Source organism: Pollicipes pollicipes, unplaced genomic scaffold, assembly GCF_011947565.3.
Source record: "Pollicipes pollicipes isolate AB1234 unplaced genomic scaffold, Ppol_2.1 Scaffold_6138;HRSCAF=7277_pilon_pilon_pilon, whole genome shotgun sequence".
NCBI classification, from domain to species: domain Eukaryota; kingdom Metazoa; phylum Arthropoda; class Thecostraca; order Pollicipedomorpha; family Pollicipedidae; genus Pollicipes; species Pollicipes pollicipes.
In genome coordinates this window covers 35218912-35242127 of record NW_023596818.1, presented here as the reverse complement: position 1 = coordinate 35242127, position 23216 = coordinate 35218912, and the positions used below count along the sequence as shown (strand labels likewise).

Sequence of the window (23216 nt, the reverse complement as noted above, 5' to 3'; positions counted from 1 at the left end):
GGTATAGTGACTACAGAGGGCACATCCTAACTTGAATGGAGAGTGGTGAGTAAGCCGAAGAAATTCGCAAGCACCTGGTCGGTATGGACATGCGGACAGCCCCACGTGGCAGCTAGGTGGTCCGCCGATTTGGCATGTGGGTACAGCTCACCTAAGAAGACTCTCCTTCAGAGAGATCCCCTGAGGCTATAATGCCGAAACTAATCAAAGCTATGGAAGAGCTGATCGTGCAAGATCGCATCGGTATCATAGAAGGTGCGACTTACCCTCGCATGTCATTTCATACGATTTGAACTATCTTTTCATGATCATCTCCATATGATGAAGGTGCCTAGCACAGAAGTTACACGCACACGCGCACGCGCACGCGCACGCGCACGCGCACGCGCACGCCCACGCGCCCGCGCACGCCCACGCGCACGCCCACGCCCACGCCCACGCACACGCCCACGCCCACGCCCACGCACACGCCCACGCCCACGCCCACGCACACACCCACGCCCACGCCCACACCCACGCACACACCCACGCCCACGGCCCACGCCCACGCCCACCCACGCCACGCCCACGCCCACGCCCACGCCCACGCCCACGCCCCGCCCACGCACACGCACACGCACCACCACGCACACGCACACGCACACGCACACGCACACACCCACAGATATATATATATATTATATATATATTATATATATATATATATGTCATCAACCCATATGCATTTATAGCGTACCATAAGCCATAACCCAGCCAGTACAGTTGGCATGTTAGTGCGCTTGGAGCTGGTTGACTTGTGGATAGGACCGCCTCGGTAGGCGGGTTTTTTCAGTAATTAGCAGCACACTCTGATGTTATTTCATCTGGCTCGTGTGCCTCAGGGAACCGCTGGGGGTTTACATGGCTTCCGCGGGGGATCTCTTGTGGTGGAGAAATGGACCGTCATGAAGTCCGACTGAATGCCTGAAGGTTCATTCACACCTGAAAGGCATATGCCCGTGCAAACAAAACCTTGATGGCGAATGACGCACGGTTTTTAAAACCTTAATGCGTTTTCTTACCTAGCTTCTCTTCATCCATCTTAACAGTATGTTTTGAGCTAGGCAGTTTATTGCTTCGAAGAGTACTTTATGCATGCACAGTTTTTGGCTTTAACGCCACAAAGTCAAGATTCGTTATTAAAGTAGGAGCCGCGTACCGGAATTAGCCAGTTATTCCAGTTGCTTTGGTCTCTTGCAGGTTACTCAGGCAAGTAACTTTTCGCTATTCAAGATGTCACAGACCTCGAACCAGCATCCATTTTTGAAGTTCCCGATGGATGAGAAAGTGCTGGATGAAGTTGCCAAGAATGAACGTGACTTCCTACTGCTGCATGGTAAGATACGCTCTTGTGATACATTATGGGGACTGAATGTTAGCGTGAATTGGTTTCTGATTCCAGGTTATAATGAAGATTTTGTGCGGGTGTGAGCTTTTGTCATGACAGTTTTTGAGCGACCGGTCGGTAACTACTCTTCTCGGCACTTTATTCGTTAAACTAATGTGTGGCATGTAACAGATGACAGCATAAATGAAGACAACTGTTCAGACTATGCCGAAGCAAAGGAGTTCATCTAAGACCATCTGATTGAGTAGGCATTTGTAGGAAATCATTTCCCCATTACTTAAATGTTGTGGACCGTACTCACATAATAAGTAATGGTATTTCACTGCCCACCTGTACCCCTTTACGTGACGTGAAAGAGAAACCATCGGCGCGTTGCTGGATCCGTTACACACAGGGTCTCCCAAATGTGTTTGCACTCTGCCACAACCTCATTGCTTCTGCGTTATGAAGGTTTGTATGAGACTTCAGAGCAATGTTCCACGTTCTCTGCGGCGGTCGTGTGAGATATGCCGACATAGCCGTGGCCATGTAAGGCTTGTTTTAGCTCTGTTTAGATCCCGCACTAGTTGTGGGTACGTGTCCTGGTTATGGCGCGTGTTGTGTCAATTTGCAGTTCGTCGACGCTTGCGAACATAAACACGATGCAGCCCATGACGGTTGGGCTGTTTTAGAGATGGTCGCGGTGATCAGTGAGCTTTTATTAGGAGAGTGCAACGTCATACAACGACTACACATCCCGCAGTTTCAATTACAGGATGCATTGCGCGACGAATATATTAATTTTTCTGACCATGTCCTCCGTCGCCAGAAGTCGACGTAGTCCGAACAGTTATTTCACACGATACTTATACCTCGTCTCAAGCGCTTCGTAGAAGTACATTGCGCGACACCAGGCGGGATTTGTTTGGACATTTACCAGACACAACGCGCCATGGTTGTCGCAGAGGGTGTATGCCAATGGAGCCGTGGGGTCGAAATGACCGGACTGGCTGCGAGCTCGACCGTTGACCCGCCGGCCAGCTGACAGTGCCATCGGGAGCTGAGACGCTCAACAGTGGCATTATTGTGTGGGGTGTCGAATTCCGGAGCTGGCGCGTCGCCAGGTCCAAGTCTGATTGGCCGACGACGGCCATGGTTCTGACTGCTTCCGGAGGGTGTAATCAGGTGGTTATTGAACTTGCGTTTCCCAGTGGGCCACTCAGTGGATGGGCTGCAGGGCTGCGCAGCCATGACGCGTGCGTCTGCGCACCATTCAAGGAAATGAGGACTCAGTCGCTTAGTGTGGACCCGTCTAGTAAATGCACCGACATTGTGGACAACATTGACATTGGCGACGCACAAAACCCCACCTCGTCGCCAAATGTAGCGTTTTGTCACTTTTCTTTACATCGGCGCTTGACAACTAAACACGATATGCCCGGAACAGGATGAGATTAATCAACAGGTCATGTGGTGGCCAATGAGTTTGGATTCGGATAATGCAACGCAATTACAACCACTACAGCGCATAAACCGTTGGTGTCTTTTGACAGGACCTTGTCTGGCATCACCCACATGATGATTGGCAGCGATGTGTTCGCGTGTCCACAACCGTTACTTGTGAGTCACATGTATGCGCGTCTTCAGCCACTGTCCGTCAGTATGTGTGTCCGCATGTTCAGTAAGGTGTGTGCGTGTCTGCAGGCGGCGTTTGTCTGTGTGCGCGCTCTCCTCTGCGCTCGTGACTAAGGGCGTCCGTACGCCCACCCGCCGCGTGCCAGTTATGTGTCCGCGTCTCTGAAGGCGGTGTCAATCAGTATCGTATCTGTTTGTTTGCGGACAGTGTCGGTCACAAAAATAAGTAGGCGTTTTCCACCCGTGTCTGTCGGTTATCTGTTTGCGTGTCTGAAGACGGCGTCAGTTAGTGGCGCGCCTACACGTTGAACACGGCGTCTCGTCAGCCCGTGTACCGTCGGTGTGTGTGATTAACACGTGTGCGTATGTGTGTGCGTCTGCAGGCGGCGGTCTGCGGCTGCGAGAGTCGACCTCGGACGACGAGTTACGCTTCGCCCCGTTTTTCCTCTTCCCCTCGCTGTTCCCTGAGCGCGGCTTCCGTACCGCGCTGCTGGCGCAGACCGTCATGAACAAGCTGACCTTCTGCGTGGCCTACGATAGACAGTTTCTCACCAGCTGTCTAAAAAGGTGCTGGTTTTGGATGGTGTTGGGGATGTCATTATTCTGTGTGGCATGGGTTGCGCCCCTCACGACCGTAGAAGATACAGGTCTGGTAAATGAGCCAAAGCCGTACTTCTGTGCACCTACCCGCCACATAGCGAATATTGAACCTCGAAATGCGTCTTCGACATCGCTTCTGTATTTCATTGATATTATTCTGACTTCTATAGCCGGGTCTCATTCTGACTTGGGCTCAATCATGCGACTGCTCGCGGTGATCGAAATTGCGACTAAGCGGTTTAGGGGTATATACAACTCCTACTTTTCTTTTATTATAAGTTCAGAATATCCTGTTTGGCAGCACGATACTCTGGTGGACGACTTCACGGCTCGGCTTTTTGACATCTACCAGAAAGTGATGGACGAGGGTCTGTGCCAGGTAAGACGTGGGTAATTTTCAATAATGCCAGAGGATAAGCTGTATGTCTTGCTTTTACATCAGTCGTCTTATTCAGCTAGAAGATGTTACAGGTATTGGTTGAATCATATTAATAACTGCATTGGTTGGCAAACTAAAACATCGTTGTTTGTGGATTCTGTTTTGTTTGTCACTAAGTTGCGGACGCACTGAGTTCTGTTGAAAAAAACTGCAGTGGTATGCCGGTTGGAGATGATCTGCTATGGACCGGTTTGGTCCAATTTTCCCAGTTTTCTCCAACTTTTCACACAGATTCCTTGAATTTCTAAGTGCTTGTGAGATCAGTTGTTTTGTACAATAAGAGGCAGCATTTTGTCAGTGATGTCTAACGAAATAGTTGCGTGTTTATCTGCCCCGCAGCTTTCGTGCGTCGCCGCTATATGACCAATTTTCCACGGCATTCGAGCGTCAGGTTGACGCCGTTACGGCAAAGTTAGCTGAAATCACTTGAAATATCTTTGAGCTAACTTTTCAAAGCTATGAGATGTCAATTCGAGCTAGACTTACAAATGGCTAGAATGCGCCTAGCGTCTCGCGGTTGGTGTTTTCTTCATGGAGTGCGGCTGAAACGTGCTCCGACCACCGTCCGCTTTCGTGCCTTTTGCCTTCCACCGGGATCTGAAGCTTAACATCCTGCTAACTGGATGCACTGTCGAGCCATTCGTGGATCCGTCCCTCGCGGGTGGCGTCATCCGGCCCTGCAGTGGTGCTTCTGTGGACCCGGCTCGCAGCGCTCCCGTTTATTTTCACACGCAGCTCGCCGCGCCAGCGGACACGCCCGCTGAGTTCCGTCCCTGACCCTGCATCCCCGCCGCCGGTGGTCCGGCCAGGCAGCGGGTCACGAGCCGGACGTCCGGGCCGCCATCCCCGCGCTTCCTTCAGCCAATCACGAACGTCCTCGGCGCGTCGACGTGCCTGCGTCGTGAAGTGATTGGTCCGAGACGCATCGCCTGACGGCGATGCGTCAGCGGCGACGGCGGCGGCGGGGCGGCGAGAAGCTGCATAGATGCTGACCTTGCCACCTCTCCCGTTGCTCGCTTTCTGTGACTGCTGGCTTTTTATAGCATTGACCAGAATGCACTAACGCATCTAAGCTACTGCCGGCCGAGTCCGCATATGCTTCCCGTGACACGCATTCACCTGGTCGAGTACTTCCAGGTGCTGTTTGTCCGCCGCTGAGTTACCTCGTGCGCTGTCCACGCTGCGACGGCCTTCATCTCGAAGTAGAGCGTCTCGGCCGTCACATCGCTTGGGGTACTCAGTGCATCGTGCTGGCGTGATGTCACCGAGCGCATGTCGCTGTTTGCTTTTTCAGGCCCCGAGCCTGGGTCTTCTGCGCAGCGACTATATGTTCGACGCCCCCACTCGGACCGTTAAGCAAGTGGAGAACAACACAATCGCGTGCAGTTTCGCCGCTGTCTCCTCGGTCCTTAACGATTGTCATAGGTAACCCTTCTGTTTTTGCGGTGCTGGCGAGATGTGGCCGTTGCCTGCGACTGTTGGTGGACGGGGCAGGCTGAACGTTGCTTCGATTGGTTTGCTGGGGCGGTCGGGATTCTAACGTGATATGTATGGAGGTGTCACGATCCTGCACGTGTTTTTGGTTATACTGCGTTGAGTGCACCTACTTCAGACCACGATGATACATGAGCCGGACAGTTTAATTGCGATAAATCGGCTTGCATATGCACTGTGGAACCAAGCATGCTCATAGACAAGGCGGGGATTGCTTTTCAAATGGTCGCAGAAAAGGCACCGAGCTCACTGCGGTTTTAATACTTTTTGACCTGCCCGTTACGAATCGGCAACATTTTGAAAATTTATTTGTGCCTGCTGTATCAAATCGTAGCAGGTTCTGGCCAACTACATGACTGCTTGCTGATGATTTTCAACTGAAAAGTTCCATTTCCAACTTTTTGGGTGCTGAATCCGAAATATGTATTTCGCTTGTAAGTAATAACAAATATGTATTTTGCTTGCGGGTATAACTCGTTAGGTTGGATTGGCCAAAAAGATGTCTTGGGCAAATACTGCCAGCCTTCTCGTAGTATAACTACTGCGTTTCCCTTAGATATTAGGGTATGCTCCGATTAGCACAAAAGGGTATCATTTGCATAAGCTTTTTAAGCTTTTACTGGATCTGTTTCAAAGGGAAAACATAAGCGGCAGTAGTAAAACAATGACAGGATCGCACCAACATTCCATGTTTTTAATAGGAATGGGATTGGACTAAAACCATGAAGTGACCAAAGCCAGGTAGAAAATTTTGGAGGGTGGGGGTCGGAAGTGCGGGTCAAACTTGAAACATTCACCACTATCACCTCACCCCGTACAAGTCCTGGGAGCCTAAATTTGTTGGGAACTGAAAAATGTGTATTAGCATTTGCCGAAAGGTTTTCAAGAACTTCATTCCCGGCCACCGTAAGCAAAATTTGAAGATTCCGACTCAGACTGAGTTTAACAACTAGCACGATATGTGATAAATTTATCTGGTTCATGTATTGCGCTGGGCAGCGCGTGGTCAATGAACGCGCTAGCCACACGCTGCCGGGCTGCTGCAGAACGGCTGTGTGTAAACGCTATTGTCTCAGTGACAATATTTCAGCCCCTTGTCGCTATGGCTTTTGGCTGCCAAACGTCCCTTCATGCGCGGATATGCGATATACTGCGGGGTATGTATGAAGTGGAACCAGCGAGTCCAGTTATTGCTTTCGGCAGCGCAAGGCCACTTTACGCAGAAATGGATATGAGCGCCAGTACAGTTGCATGCTTTTGTCCCAGCCGAATCCTTCTTGTCCTTTTTAACGTCGACCTTGGCTACAGAACGCACGGTGACGCCTGAATATCCGGCGCGGAGGACCGCCAGTACAAACTCGCGATTTCAATAAATAAACAGTCGCTGGCGCGCCGGCCGTGGGGCGCGGCGTTTGGCACCAACGAAACGGAAAGGTCGCGGTGACAGACGTTTTGGACGATTGCGATCAATGTTCTGGGAGATATACAAATATTTTAGGTGAACATTGTTCACCGTGAACTGGGCTTCCTGTCAGCGTCAATTACATGACCCGAGCGCAAAATGATCATTGCAGTCGGCGCGCCCTAAAACGCCGATAAACATCAAAACCATTTCGTTCGGTTTAGGCGTAAGTGTGTTGTATTTGAGATTGGGTCTTAAGCGGACATTGGTCGCTTTCCGTTCGGTCGCCGACTTTGTTATCGGTCGGACAGTGTTGGGATGCTTGAGTGATTTGTGCGGTAAATGCACCGAGACGGTGCAGTCTGTTCCACGTGTGATCTCGTGTCTCCATAAACTGATTTCGATTCTGAAAATGCGCCAAAACCGTCGAATCGGCTATTTACTCATGAGTGCCCGCGCGCCTGGGTGTTCAGCTACTCTCACTTCCACCTGTTTTTCCGATGTGCGACTTTTGGCATCCTGCGAATTTCGCGTTTCCTTTGTTTTCGTTGTCCTGCCGACGGTGCCCCGCCGCGCCTGTGGGATGCAATCCGGCATTTCATACTGCGATGCGCTTTTGCTAGCTTGGCTGCGTGCCAAAGTTTGCATGGCCAGCTGACAGCCGCGCTGGGCCGCTTATGCATCTGTGCGTGACAGACGGGCGGACGGACATTTCGAAAACTGCAATATAGTGAGATATTCGAGCAGCGTGGTGGCGCGGCGTTACAAATTTGAAGTCGCGGAAATCAACCCTTCTGTGAAGGGATCAATTAGTTGACCTAGAATCATGCGATTACTGGCATGTTACTTTGAATAGGTGTTTATTGTGTTGCGGGTGCCCATATTTGATCCTGAATTTTCTCGTTTGCCACGACAGCTCATTATCTCGTCTCGCATAGTTCAGAAACTCGCATCTGAATGTTAAAGATGGGAAAATCCCGAAAGCTTGTCTCTGAATCCACGAAGCTTGTGAAAACTGAGAAATTGCGCTTCATGAGGGCTCCCGAGCGGGATGTGCGCCCTTGAAGAGGATCATCTTGTATGCGAAAATCAAAGCATCCGTAAATATGTGCCATCTGTTAATGTTTACCAGGCCGGCGCTCGTAGACAGCAAGAGATGCAACCACGATTTCAAGCATGCAGCAAACTTTGCGAACTTGAATGATGTCAGTAATGTCAATCGACACAAAGCATGCATCTTGCCTGCGAACTAGAAGTGTGTCCCTCACGGCGCTTTGCAACAGTACAAATATAAACGAATGCTGGCAGTTCCAAGCGTTTTGTGGAACGCCGACAGTAGCATGGAACGCTGTCTCGCTAACATTGCAGTTTCATGTGATGCACAGCCCTTCCCTTGGTTGCGAAGGACCAGTGCATGCTGTCGTGATGCCAGCGTTTCCTGTGTCAGTGTGTCTTCCGCGTAGCGTGAGCGGTTATAATTGAGTGCCTGTATGGGTCACCTTGACGTGACAAGAATGAGATGACAGGCGGGGGCGGGGGCGGAGGCGGAGAGAAGAGCAGTCTTCTGCGCCCGGCGTGGACGCGGGCGGCGACAACTGCCGAAGCGGTACCTTGGTGAGAGGGGGTAGACGAGGGTGGACATTAGACGAGAGGGTAGACGACCCGCGCGCGGGGTTAATACGCTCATCTGATCTCCGGCCTTGGAATTTCGTATTGCAGAGACTGGAATAGTCTCAGAGCTTCAGGCATTGATCAGTGACTACCTATGATACTCATCACGGACACACACGGCTCAGGTGCCCATCGAGGGAGGATTTCCTCCGTTTTCGAAGCCACGGCTCTTCGTCGTACAGGTTATCAGGCGCGAAGGTGATTCGTATGCAGGCTTTCTCGTTTTAGCTGAGGACCGCGGCCTCTGAACTTTGTGAAACGAGATATTGGTGCTGTCCTTGCCGTGAATCTCTACGACATGCCGGGGGATACACCACTACCCCCTTCCCCCCTCGCTGTGTCGTTCTGGAAACGTGGTCACGTAAATGACACGTGGGACTTTGAGTTCGGGGCGGAGGTGAAGGTTGTCTAGAAAACTGCGTCGAGCGACATTCGCTTTGTCTATAACAATGGCTAGGTATGCGAAGTGTGGACTAGTAGCGCCAAGCCACAAGTTTGCGGTCTTCCCTCCTCGTTTCCGTGTGTTTCATGATTGCCTGGGATGAAAGGCACTTCCAGGCACATTTCTAGAAACTCGTATTGCACGGTGCGCCTTATCTGGCTCTAATATGGCGTAACTTTTTTGTTGGTTAGGAGCGGGCTCGTTTGACCTGACAGGCCCGTTTCAAAGAAACCGAATCAAGTTGAGAGGCGAGAATTCATGCAGCACAGACTGTGGTGACAAATTGTTGAACACATCAGCCTTGCAAATGAGTCCCAGGGTTTGTTCTGCCATTGGGTATTCTTTGCTCAATCGGAAAGTTACTTGTACTGGCAGCTAAAATGTCCATACATCTGTGGAACGAGGAAAAGACCAAAGGAAACCACTGGTGTAGTTATAATGGATTCACCTGGCTCAAATCCATTATCAAGGTCATCCCTGCGATCCGCTGCCATCTAAGATTAGAATCAGTAACGCAATGAAATAAGGAGTATGTAAAGCATTCGGATTCAATGGAAACGCTTAGAAATTAAACGTAAGAAAATTTGCATACTTCATCAAATTGTTCTATATTTTTTAGGATATCGTAAGCACTCTTTCGTGCATTCTTCACATAATTTGAGTAAAACATATTGTCAGCCCCTCGGCAGTGCATATGGTGTGGATAACAACGTTTCAAGATGCATTGCCGAGCAGGTTTTGGGTAAATACAGTGCATGGAAGTATGATCTTTACGGAACATCTGAATGTGGGAATACCAAATGCCTCAAATGTAGAAACTGCCATTTCGTGCCAGTTCCCACATTTGCCCACCCAACAAGCGTCAAACATTGGATACATGAGGCTGTCAGACTGCAAACTGCTTTTTAAAGGGACGTCACAATTTTCAGCATCCGAAATAGAGTAACCTGATTGAATAGCTTTGTGGCTTCAAAAATTTCGTGCGACAAAAAACCAACAACCAAGTGTCCGTTCCGTTGCCCGTTGCCCAGTTGGTTAGAGCGCCTGCCCTCCAATTCACTCACCCGTGGCGGGGTGGGTCGGGTCGCTTTAGGCGCTCGCTAGTTGTCCTTGACAGGCATGGCCTGCGGCTGGTGGTAGCGGCCTTGCTTGCTAAAGGTCAGGTGACGTTAGAGGGCGGGGCGGACCGTGCCGGGCACTGCGGCACGTTAAGCATTCGCCGCTAAATTCTGCCGTTGAAATGGAATTGCGCGATCGTACGCTGGGGGTCATACTCGCACAACAGGTACTGTTTAGCGTGAGCTCTGATCCCAGAAGTCCATCCATTCAAAAGGTTCGGACAAAGCGTAAAAAAGCCTACACCAGCAAAACAAACCAGAAAACCAAAGAAACAACAATAGACATCAAAACCAAAAAGGGGTTTCCAAATTTTCGATTTGCCAAACAAGAATGTCACCGAACTTACCGAACTTACCGAAAATCGCGTCAGGCCGTGCCCAGACACCGGTGTGTCGGCTTTGAGATGGGAAGAAAGGGTGGGGATGACATCAAGCCTAATGTTTGCAATATTTATGTTCCCAAGGCTAAGACAATGACCTGATACCACCAGTTTCCGAACAAATGATGAGGTTGGATGTCCCGTAACGGTCGCTAAAGGTTAAGATAAAGCAAGGGCTTTCATGGACTGCGATTGGTTGCAATACGCCAATGTGGCTTAGGGGTGTGTGCGAAGTATGAAACGCATGCAGGATAGAAGTGTTTTGACAGATCGTAACCAAGGCATTACAAGGGAGAAGTGTTGGGCGCCGTGACGTCTCGTTTGCACGTACCCGTAACTCATCAAGAAGTTTCGCAAATGGTTTCATTTGGGACGAATTCCGTTGGATTCTTTTCGTGACAAGGAACGTGAAAGTTATGTTTCGCATATCGAGCTAGATTACCGGTCAAACGGACTACCTAACGGGGGGAGGGGCGCTACGGTACACGCGGCCGAACCAGGAGAGAAGGAGGGTACGCCCAGGGGAACTAGGGCGTGATCAACGGTGTGTGAAAACGCCCAAATGCAAATTGGAGGCTGCTTCTGAGCTGTTTTTACAGTCGATATTTTTACTGAACTTGCCGCGCAAAATGCTCGCGCACAATAGTGTCGCCTCTGTATTTGCGTTAACTGCGGACCTGGCGGACCATTAATTTATGTGTGTTAATCTATGGCCAAGTAGTAGGTTATGCTATATCAAGTAGCTCAAACATACGAATTAGCTTCCCGCTTGAACAACTCCCGCGTCGTGCCAACCTGGTCATCTGGTCGACTCCTGATTCCCAGCTATTTATGAAACGTTTCTAGAGATCCAGGTGAGCGATACACGGCTGTATGTTACCTGAGTGTGGCTCGGTGCCCCATGGAGGAAAGGTGGTTTGTTGTGGATGTGTCTGTGTTCGAGTTACGTTTAGCAGGTTCGTGTCGGGTTTTCGGTTATTTTTTTCAAACTGCATCTTCTTTCAAATGTGACGTTTTCAATGGACGTTAGCTCCCCTGTAAATGTCGGTGTTTTGTGTGTGCTTTCGATGGGCACTGCTGGCTTTGTTGTCATCTACCTTGAGTCCAACAAATCAAATTCTGATCTTGCATTTTGTCCGAACGCTCCATGGAAATGGCCTCGATATGTAAGACCACGATGAGCAAGCACCAGCACGTGCACGTTATCCTGCGCGCCCGCTGCTAAACGCTTGTGCCGCTGGCAAACGCGGTGGGCTGCTGCTACGCTGGCGCTCGCCTCCCTCCGCTCCAGCCGTGGCCCTGGTGACCACCGGGCGCCGACGCGGCGGCCTTTCCCGTCGCCACACAGCTGGCCCCCGCAATGCCTGGGACGCGTCACGTCGCGACACGACTGCGCGGCAGGGCGTCCCCCGCATCCCGCACCCTCGCCCCCTCACCCTGACCCCCCACGGCCCGCCCCCGGCCGGCGGTGCCGGGGTCGAACGTCCGTCGCCCAGCACCGCGCCGGGCCAGCGGCCGGTGAGGTTCGCGGCCCGGCCGACAGGGCGGCGCCACTGAAGCTTGTTCTGCTTTCAGCCGGTCTCGCTGGGCCTGCTGCGCGTCGACTATTTCGCCTGCGATTTGCGCGGCACCATTGCACAGGTGGAAGCGAATGTTATTGCGTCGGGCTGGAGTGCCATGAGCCAAGTCACCTCTGACATGCATAGGTACGCCGGCCGACTGGGGCATGACCGATTGATCACGCCCTCCCTCCCCCCCCCCCCCTCCCCCTCCATCCCTTGCCCGGCTGGGCCCCGGCACTCCATTTGTAGAAGAAGCGCTCGCCGCGCCCCCATGATGCGATGCCCATTGGGGTTGGTGGGAAGGGAGTAGCTCAACGATACCTACATTGACTCCTACCTTTGCGATGCATCCTGAATGCGCACATGCCAGTACTCCTTCGCGTAGTTGTCTCGTTTTTAGTAGTAGCAGTGATCCCTTTGATATCATTTCCAGCTTCCTGGGTATTTGAACGCTTAATATTCGTGTTTCTTCCACTCCTCGACTGTTTTTGGTGTGTTTTGCATATGCTAGCTGTCTATCCACACTGCGTTCATGACCGATACTTTGATGCGACTAGGCGGGCGGTAACGCAGATGACTAGCTATTGTCGAGAGCAGGCTGCAGGAGGCCTTGCTCGTTCCTCGGGGCATGAACACCACGGCCACACTCCGGGACCTACCTGTACTTGGGGGGGGGGGGAGGGCTTTTCATAGGGTTGTGCTTATCCGAAATTTGTAGACCTATTGTAAGAACACCACGTTGAAATTGTCCCTGACTCTTTGCAACAAGCCGAAAATTGCCAGCTCTTAAAATGTATAGCCAGCGTCTATATGTGCCAGCAGGGTGTATAACAGACGAGTTTTGAGCTCTGGATAGCACGGTGCCCAACAAGACGCCACCAGACGGTGAAGGGTGCCAACATGTCCTTATTGATGCCTTGCCTGCGGAGGATGGTGCAGGATAGATGGCAGACCCGCTGGTTCCAGGGGCTCAAGTTCCAGAGGGACTTATCTGTTTGGGTTGGCAATGAACACCACGGACAGGTGGCCTCCGGCCAGAAGGGGTCGCTCTGGGTGGAGTGGGGCCCTCAGGCTAGGTTAGGTCAGTTAGGTGAGGTTGGGGCGGGTTGATAGCATAGCATGGTACGGAGAACATCCTTCGCGCAATCCTGTTTAAATTTGGGTGTCGGCGTGACGCTGCCTGGGCAACGCGCGCAAGTGGACACGGCCGAGGAAGGCTGGTATGGCCGAGCTGCCTGAACCGAGCGTTTCTTAATGCGCATTGCATTTTAGTACCTTCAAAGTTCTTCTAATCACATTGAACGTTGCGTGTCAGCGCCAGGCATACTGCATCGCGTTGAGTGCCCAAAGTGGCGAGTTCAACATGTAGCAATCCGTAATACACGTTATGGCAAACATGATTGACATCGCCATGAAGGTGCTGCTGAAAATCGTGGTCTAGACGGGTTAATGTGGAATAGCTTAGGTGGCTGGTGATTGACAATACTAGGAAAGTGCATATGTTCTATTGGATATTAGCCCCAGTAAAATAGGCTGTACTTCCGATGCAAATAAAAATCCCGATGTAGTTTTCACAACGCGATTTATGTCAGCCCATGCCAGAGCGTACTGCGTTTGACGCCAGTTCGAAGAAAGACGCCATTGGCTGCTTCCCGGCCTGTTCTTTGCACGGTTTTGGGTCGGGTAGTTGAGATCGATTCGTAATTGCAGACGGTGTGCTCGCCACACACGGTGTAGCTGTTTCGAAGTCAATCCGCTTTAGTCGCTGAGATCCGCAAGCAACCCATAAAAAGTGTCGCAAACGGCGGAGCTACGGTCCGCACAGGGTAGCGCGTGACAGTGGCGCATCGAGCGGCATTTTCGGTGGTCCGGTTGCCCGTTTTCTTCTCTGTCAGCAAAAGCCCCATGCCACCGTGACGCAGGAGCGTGGTTTAGGGGCGGATGGGCTGAACAGTGAAAAACGACGAAACTTACACCCGAAATAGCTAGGAAACCGATTTCTCCCGGATTCGCCTACCTTTTTCTCGAAGGTGAGGGAGGGGGCCGGAACCCAAATTGGGGGGGGGGGGGGGAAGGGGGATAGAACTGGATTTGTTCGCGGCCCGCGTTTTCTAGCTTTCATGCGATTTGTGTTTATATGCTTTTTGTTGATGAAAAGGGTTGGCAAATAACATTTGTTTTGCCAGTCTGTACAAATACGTCGTCCGATCCTTGCAACCTGCATTAAGTGCCGGGAAAATGTTGCGTCGCAGCTTCTAACGTATTTCGCAGCCTGCTTCCGGAAAATAAAATGTGGTACAGCGATTGCAAAGATGTAAGGACGACAATTGGACGGGCCCTGTCCATCCAAATAATTGGGAGGTAACGCAATTTTAACGAAAAGTATAAGAAATGAAATTTTAATGCATAATTAATGCACCTTTAACACACACCACGCCGCGGTCCAGCATTGTGCAATATGTATGCCACACGGCTCGAGCTAATGACACCGCGCGTGGGTGAGCTTTGACGAGATTGCACTGACTGATCTGTTGCGGTTGGGCTGCAATAAATGATTCATTTTGCGTGTTGGGACTGCGTCATTGCGCTCATTGGCATGCGGTGCAAGATATCGTATCTTTGAATGTTTGCCTTATTAGGCATTCTGTTTATGCAGTGGCCGTATTTTAAGCTGAAGTGAACCTCAGAACGTCTAAAAAGGCGGGCACAACGCGTTAATATGAACCCTAGCCAGCGTCAATCGTTTATTCGCATTTGCCAGCGATGTGATGGCCTTCTGCCACATACGGTGTGCAAAAACAAATATTGGGGAAGGGTTTGCCAACCGATCCAATGAATTAACCGGTTTTTTGGCACCCATTGTGCAAGGTCCATAAAACCTCTACAACTTTTAACTTGGGTCGTTTGAGCCCTCGCCGGCTTCGGTCATTTCGCTTCCTTCGCAGCGCAGTCGGGGCCATCGCGTCATTATCGACAATTTTTCCGACGGTTATTACTGATGCGGCTGTGGAACAGCAGGCACTGTGAATACCTGATGGTCCACTCGTCTTGTCTGGGACAGTAGAATAGAAATTGAACAGACAGTAGAACCACACTGAGCGGACGATTTTCCCGTTTCTCGAGTGGCGTAGAAGATGCTGATTTGCGTTTACTTTTAAGTCTCGCATGCATCGCCTGCAGCCTGAAAGGATTTCCCCCATTGATGCGTGCACCATAATTACCACACGGCTTTCCTCCCGTGACGAGAATGGAGGAGAAGCGTTGATGTGGCTGTGTTGAACACGGACGCCGCTCTACCGCGCAAACGCCACCGATCCCACATCTGATACACCAAAACAAGATTAAAAAAGTGGGGCAGTTACCCGGTACTCCATACACGTAAGCGGTTTGTTTATTCCTTTTTTATACCTTGTTAACACTCTGCCCAGTATTGGGCGCACACACTCACGTACACACTTGAACATACACTATGTTATGATGCGGCCGTCCCGGCCGCTGCCGCCGCCCCGCGCAGCCCAGTGGTATCAGGGAGTGATCGAGGGGGCAGCTCTGGGGCCATACGGCCGCCCGACCTGGGGCGGACCAATGAATGGTCGGCCGGTGTAAGGTCAAGCGGCCGCAGTGGCGGTCAGCTGCGTCCAACATGACACTTGTTAATTTGTCCTGTTGGAGGTACCTTCTAGAGAAGCGACGCACGTGCCAGTAAACCAAGACGTTTGTACACGCCATGATGCCTGAGCGACGATATTTGCCGCTGCTGGGCTTCACTGTTCGGAATATGATGATGTCACCATCACAAAACATTACCATTGTTCCGTGAATCGCCGCTTATTCCGCTCATTTCTGTAAGCTTGTATTCGTTCAGCTTGAAAATTTTTTCTACATACACCGGAAATGCTTTCAGGGGAAAACTACCTCCTTTTCTCCTTTGCATGTGAATGTATCTTTTAGCCAGCAACATCACGAGATTTACAGCACATGAGAAGTTCGGCTCCCAAAAACCACAGCGCTTGAATCAAGCATGATTCGTGTACGTCTGGCATATCGGTTTACAGCAGTCGGTACCCTGCACCAAAAGGCGCGCTCGGGCGGCCGGCCGACAGCTCGAGGGCACGTCCGCACCGCGCGGAGGTCAAGGTCCAGCCCACATAAGCTGCCCGCTGGCGTCTACGGCGGACGTGTCCCTTCTAGTCACTCTGTGTGAACTCGTGTCGTCGCTGCTGATATAGCTGCCTGTGAGGAGTGAAACTGGGTCAGGTCAGACCGTGACACGATTTTCCCCTGGCGAAATTTTACGTTCGTATGGTGCCATTTCATGACTGACATGGCTTTGACCTTGGATGGCCGTGTTGTTACGATCATGATGTGCGAGGATAGCGTTGAAGTGATGTAAAAGTCCAGCGAGCATCACGTTTGGCGATTTGCATTACGCCTCTGCTCTGAGGTCTCTGATTGCCTCCGGTGATCTTGGTAGCGGTTGTGACGCTTAGAAAACGGTTATGACCCTTCGTGACGATTAGGAAACGGTTGTGACGCTAAGGAAACGGTTATGACCCTTCGTGATGCTTAAGAAACAGTTATTACCCTTCGTGACGCTTAGGAAACGGTTGTGACGCTTAGGAAACGGTCGTGAGGGTTACCAAAAGATTGTGGCGCTAAGGAAACGGTTGTGACGCCTGGTAAGCCATTGTGACGCTTAGGAAATGGTTGTGACGCCTTGGAAACGGTTGTGACGCTTTGGAAATGGTTGTAAGCCTAGGAAGCGGTTGTAGTGCTCAGGAAGCGGTTATGACCCTTACGGATCGGCTGTGACGTTATTCGGCTCGTAATGCAGTGGTCTCGTGGGAGAGCTTGACGGGGCTTCAGCATGTCATTCGATGTGCCATAACACCCATATGACGTATGTAAAGATCACGGATGTTCATGCCAGTCACCAGATAGGATCTTGGCACCTTCAGAGCCACCGGACAAGATGAAATAGTTCGTTTCGTTTCCAGAATGATTGGCGATACGGCGTCCCTCCGTGCCTCAGCAGCGCAGACCTTTGATTACAAAGCTATATCTACGCGGCCTGACATGGTAGACAATTTGGGCATACAATTACAGGTCATGCACATAAGTGAGCAACCCAACTAGTCTGCAATTACACGGTGGTCGTAGCTAGCGGTTCGGTGAGCATCTCCGAAAATCGGCAATGGGCTGCATCTACCTTTCCCTGTGGAGAGTTAACCAAGAAGCTTCAACCCGCATACCAAAATCACATTCAACCCAATGTTCCCAGCATACCAGGGCTTCTATTCCTCGGAAAAGGGCCGTCTTGTGGGCGTGGCAGGCTAACGTCTTTTACTAGGCTATCGGAACCCGCTGGTACTAGTTGCTGGGGTCGGTCGCTGGGCGGGCATGCTACTCACCACTTGGACCCCACCCTGCTTGTTTGCTCGGCGCGTCGTTTTACCATGTCATTTTAACGATTGCGGATTTGCGGTTTTTTTGTTGAGGCGTTTGAATGTTCACAGAGTGTTCTTTTGTGTGCTGTGCACGTGTGCTGCGCACGTGTGCTGTGCACGTGCCGTCTGTGCTGTCTCCACTAGCACACTGAGCAATGTTACACGTTATCACGTGTGTGCTGTCTCCACTAGCACACTGAGCAATGTTACACGTTATCAGAGATCGTATCGCAATACCCTCTCATGCAGCATGTCCATACCTCACCGAGTGCATTTTCAGATACGGTCTCACCGTGCTGGGTCACCTGGACAAGACTGACCAGGTGAGGAGCGGAGGCATTACCACTCGTTCGGTGTCAGTGGCGGGTAGAATCGGCCGGTTAGTAGCGCTTGCGTTGCACATTTAATACTGTCTGGTTTTATCTCGCAACCTCTCATGTTGAACTAACGCGATGAATCGAATGCTGTCAAATGGATATGTATTGTTACGCAGCATTGGCACCGTGATATTGACATATCGATGGCATTGACACTGACACGGTGTGATGTGCCGATCAGTCAGTCGGCGTGTGTCTCGGTGTGACGCCCCCTGCCGCTCCTGGTGCGACTGCCATTGTGTGTATGCCGCGGTTGTAAGATTCCCCTGCCGCTCCTGGCGCGGCCGGATCGAGGAGGGAGAGGGAGGGGGCGCCGGTCCGTGCGTCCCGCAGGGGCGCGCGCTGTCGCTCCTGGTGTGGCCCATTCGCTTGTGCTGCGGTGTGAGGCTACCGTGTCGTTCCTGGCGTGGCCTTTCGGGGAGCCGTTAGCCGGGATGTGCCGCTCTAACGTACCCCTCCGTCCCGCTCCTGGTGTAGATGGCAGGGGGCTGTCCGCTCTGTGACGGCTCCCTCCGTGCCGCTCCTGGTGTAGATGGCAGGGGGCTGTCCGCTCTGTGACGCCTCCCTCCGTCCCGCTCCTGGTGTAGATGGCAGGGGGCCTGTCCGCTCTGTGACGTCCCCCTCCGTCCCGCTCCTGGTGTAGATGGCAGGGGGCTGTCCGCTCTGTGACGGCTCCCTCCGTCCCGCTCCTGGTGTAGATGGCAGGGGGCCTGTCCGCTCTGTGGCGTCCCCCTCCGTCCCGCTCCTGGTGTAGATGGCAGGGCGCTGTCCGCTCTGTGACGGCTCCCTCCGTCCCGCTCCTGGTGTAGATGGCAGGGGGCTGTCCGCCCTGTGACGTCCCCCTCCGTCCCGCTTCTGGTGTAGATGGCAGGGGGCCTGTCCGCTCTGTGACGGCTCCCTCCGTCCCGCTCCTGGTGTAGATGGCAGGGGGCTGTCCGCTCTGTGACGGCTCCCTCCGTCCCGCTCCTGGTGTAGATGGCAGGGGGCCTGTCCGCTCTGTGACGTCCCCCTCCGTCCCGCTCCTGGTGTAGGTGGCAGGGGGCCTGTCCGCTCTGTGACGGCTCCCTCCGTCCCGCTCCTGGTGTAGATGGCAGGGGGCTGTCCGCTCTGTGACGGCTCCCGCCGTCCCGCTCCTGGTGTAGATGGCAGGGGGCTATCCGCCCTGTGACGCCTCCCTCCGTCCCGCTCCTGGTGTAGGTGGCAGGGGGCCTGTCCGCTCTGTGACGTCCCCCTCCGTCCCGCTCCTGGTGTAGATGGCAGGGGGCTGTCCGCTCTGTGACGTCCCCCTCCGTGCCGCTCCTGGTGTAGATGGCAGGGGCCTGTCCGCCCTGTGACCGTCACCGTCCGGTCTGCCGCAGATTCCGGCCAACACCTCCCTGGAGGGGATCGCCACGGGCATGATCCACGCCTGGGACAAGTACAACGTGGCTGGGTATGTCGCGCCGAACCGGCCTTCCGGGCCACCGTCGTGTATCGGCGACCTCTGGACGTGACCATCCAGCTCTCCCATCGACCTCCGGATGACCGCTGGCGCCTTGTTGCATTCGTCTGATGTCGGAGTTGATTAGTGTAGCGTTGCCGCTTGTACTGGGAGAAAAGACCAGCGATGAGTGTGCTAGGAGATGGCGCAGTCCGTTCAGTACTGTGATGGACGGCGATGAAAACCATGTCGCATGTGTATATATTTGCTTGAAGGCCATTGTGAAGCCGCCACAATATAGCATGACAATAGGTACCAGACTTCCTGCGGAATCCCAACATGAACGTGCCGTGTTGCGTTATGGCTACGAGGTGTTGCCGTGCTATGACTGGGACTGAACGCTGACCGCGGCGACCCGGGCCGGACAGGGCGGTGATCCTGTTCGTGGTGGAGGACCGCACCATCAACATCTGCGACCAGCGATTCCACGAGTTCCAGGTGTACCGGCAGCGGCCGGGCATCAGGGTGATCCGGAGGTCGTTTGCACAGCTGCTCAGCCAGGCGTCGCTGGGCGAGAGCCGAGCTCTCATAGTGTGAGTGCCGAACCACCGGGAGCACACCAGCCCATCGCGCTCGGCTTCGCCCGATAGTGGGGCTGAACGTCGCCCTGGTGTCTCGCTGCAGCGGGGCGATCTGCAGTGTTTCCGGACGATGTTGCCATGTCCAGTAAGCCGCAGATCGCAGTTCGGGGCTCAGAGTCGATCTGGTCCGCCCTTGTACCTCAATCGGTTACAGCGTCGGGCTTTTAACCCGCCGTTGGCGGAACGGGCGGGTTTGAGTCGGTTCGGTGCTCGCTGTCTGCCTCTGGTCGGGGTGGCTGGCTATCGGTGACGGCGTCAGCTCGAGGTCACGTGAGGTCAGGGGGGGGGGGGGGCTGACCATGCCATGCACTTCGGCGCATTAAACTTCTCCACAAAATTATAGCGTCGAGCTGGAGCTTCACAACGGACTGGGTAGAACCAGGGTTCACACAACGGACGCTGCTTGGCGCGGGCTCTGATCTCAGAAAGCCATCCGATCAAAGTATTTGGACTAAATTTACCAGAAAAGTATCTTTGATTCTGAAAATCGTGAATCCGTCATTCGTTAATTTCGGTTTAGGTCGAGTTCGTCATCAAGCAGATTAGCTGAAATGGAAATGAAAACTACCTTCAGGACATTCTGTTCATGCGAAACTTAATCACGCTTCTTTTATTTGCAGCAGATGAAATCACCAGGGTGACTGAGTGGGGATCTTCCCATGGTACTCAGCGCGGCTGGCCGCCCCATGGTGTGCACGTTGACTGACCCCCACGGGTCGTGCCGCCAGGGACGGCCACGAGGTGGCGGTGGTGTACTACCGCGTGGGCTACTCGCCGGACCACTACCCCAGCGAGCGCGAGTGGCAGCTGCGCCTGCTGATCGAGCGCTCGCGCGCCATCAAGTCGCCCAGCATTCAGCTGCATCTGGCCGGCACCAAAAAGGTATACGGCGGCCGCTCCGGAGGGGGGGGGGGGGGGGAGCGTCCGCGGCGCCCGCATGACGTGTCCCCGCGCGGGTGGCGGGACATTGGAGCGAAGGCGGGGAGAGCGACGATCAGCTGGTCTGTGTTTGTGTTTGGCGCAGGTGCAGCAGGAGCTCTGCCGTCCCGGCGTGCTGGAGCGCTATCTGCGTGACCAGGAGGTGACGCTCTGCAGATCTCTCTTCGTCGGACTGTACTCGCTTGACATGGTGAGCGCGGCGGCGGATGCGGTACGCTTCGTCGGACTGTACTCGCCTGACATGGTGAGCGCGGCGGCGGATACGGTACGGAGCCGTAACCACATCCAGCTACGTGTTACGGATGTTCCCACTTGACACGTGACGTTAGCACAAAGGCGCTGCTGCACACAGGCGCTGCGTAGCCCGTCGGACCGCCCGCTGCCCTGTCAGCCACCCTCTGGATCACAGTTCATAACTTCTCACATCGTGTTGCAACCGAGGATCCCCCACCAATTTCTGGGTTAGAGTCTGCGACCCTACACCTTTGCCCGCCCCTGTCTGCCCCGTTCGTCGGCGTGCGAGCCGGACCAGGCCGCGATGACGCCGACCCACTGCTGCAGGACGAGGACGGCGACGCCGCCGTGGAGATGGCGCTAGCCGCGCCGCACCGGTATGTGCTGAAGCCGCAGCGGGAGGGTGGCGGCAACAACATTTACGGCGAGGAGATCGCGCACACGCTGGCGCGGCTGCGCGACAGCGCCGAGCGGACGGCGTTCATCCTGATGGAGCTGATTGAGCCGCACGTGCAGCCCAACTACCTGCTGCGGCCGGGCCACGGCTCGCCGGAGCTGGTGCAAGCCGTCGGCGAGCTGGGCATCTTCGGCTACATACTCGGGTGAGCCGGGCTCGCTCTCAGAGCTGCTACGCCGGAGATCCCCGCCCCCAGCCGCAGGACAGGCCGCTCGCTGGCTGCTGGCAGCTGGCAGTGTGTCTCCAGATTCGCCAAGCTCTGTACTAGCTGCTCACTGCTGCGCGCCGGGCACTGACCAGTGACAGCCGCTCACCAGAACCCCAGACTGCCGAGTAAGTCACTCCTCTTGGCTGATGAGCTGCCTTGCGTAACGGCGCAGACGTTCGGCCGCTGGCGGACGACGTCGACGTCGGCCGTTTCTCTGACCCGGCGACTGACCTGTCTCACGGCAGGGATGGAGAGCAGACCTACTGCAACGAGTGCTGCGGCTTCACACTACGCTCCAAGCCGTCCTCGGTGCAGGAGGGCGGCATCATCGCCGGCTTCGGCGCCATGGACTCGCCGTTCCTGGTATACTGGGACGAGGACGGGTCCGGCGCAGCCTCGTCCGGCGACGGGTGGGTGCCTGGCACGGCCGGCCGCGTCTTCAGACCGGCTGGGCGCACCTGTGACGGACTCTGACGGGGCTTCTAATGCACCTCGTTTACAGAACTGTCGGATGCCCACTGTTGGCAATGTAAATGCAACCAAATGTACAAGCCTTGCTCTCACCATGATCCCGGTGCCCAAATTCTGGCATTTCTGGTATATTAAATTCTTGTTTTATTATTATTCTGGCTTTGTGGTGTAGTGTTACAGGTGCTTGCTGCCTTCTGTAGTTCAATGGTCATTGCTCATTCTTTTTTTCCATGGGGCATCTCTGTGAGGTTTTTATTGGAAATGCAAACACATTTGACTGCTGATTTCATATGGCATTGCCTGTCGCTTGCATTGGCAGGAAGGGCAGGTACCACAGAAAATCAAAATTGCAGTAACGTTTTGTGGGTTTAGTAAACCCAAACACAGAAGATCTGACACAGTGCCACTTTTCCATTCTAGTGATCAACGTGGTAACACCCAGTTGAGCTGAGGACGCCCCCATGTGCTTCGAAGTTTCTCGGGTCGAAACTCAGCAACCAGCAGCGACCTTGGGGTTGTGAGGTCACCTACAGGGTGTGGAGTGGTTTCCTTTATATGTATATAATATGTATATATATATATATATATATATATATATATATATATATATATAATATAAAAATGTGTATGTGTGTGTGTGTGTGTGTGTGTCTCTCTCTCTTTCATACATAGATATGCCATGCTGTTCACTTCACTGAAGAACTCATTTGTGGCAAATGTTGCTGAAGCTATGCCCAATAGCAGGCAGCAGCTTTTTTAGGTGCATATGATATGCATCAAGTTCCACATGACCACTTTCTGCACTGAAAAACTCATATTGGGACTCACTATTGCACTGTTTGTGCACAAAATTAACAAATGTGTTGTCTATGTGTGTTATGAGCATATTGAACATTTTAACCTTATGAATTGT

General features: G+C 53.0%; 2 protein-coding genes across 3 annotated transcripts in view; both read left to right on the top strand.

The window, feature by feature from the left end:
* The window catches only part of LOC119105684 (protein tilB homolog), a 55605-nt gene that overhangs the window by 6213 nt on the left and 26176 nt on the right, over positions 1 to 23216 (top strand). The gene's annotated exons all lie outside the window — the stretch shown is intronic.
* LOC119105683 (glutathione synthetase) lies at positions 3919 to 22874 on the top strand. Of its 2 annotated transcripts, none has more exons than XM_037229150.1 (10): positions 3919 to 3980; positions 12123 to 12253; positions 17837 to 17879; positions 19292 to 19365; positions 19782 to 19946; positions 20723 to 20876; positions 21019 to 21123; positions 21495 to 21769; positions 22078 to 22242; positions 22724 to 22874. In XM_037229150.1, exons 1-10 carry the CDS (start codon positions 3960 to 3962, stop codon positions 22752 to 22754), a joined length of 1164 nt encoding a protein of 387 aa, XP_037085045.1. In that variant the 5' UTR covers positions 3919 to 3959; the 3' UTR covers positions 22755 to 22874. The 2 variants fall into 2 exon arrangements, with proteins under 2 accessions (XP_037085045.1, XP_037085044.1); XM_037229149.1 differs by lacking the exon at positions 12123 to 12253 and adding an exon at positions 5335 to 5465.

Excerpts from the sequence above, each read along its gene's own strand:
- LOC119105683 (XM_037229150.1), top strand. The coding sequence starts at position 3,960 with ATGGACGAGGGTCTGTGCCAG. Across the intron at positions 3,981-12,122 it reads TGGACGAGGGTCTGTGCCAG|CCGGTCTCGCTGGGCCTGCT; the intron begins GTAAGACGTGGG and ends TTCTGCTTTCAG. Across the intron at positions 20,877-21,018 it reads ATCTGGCCGGCACCAAAAAG|GTGCAGCAGGAGCTCTGCCG; the intron begins GTATACGGCGGC and ends TGTTTGGCGCAG.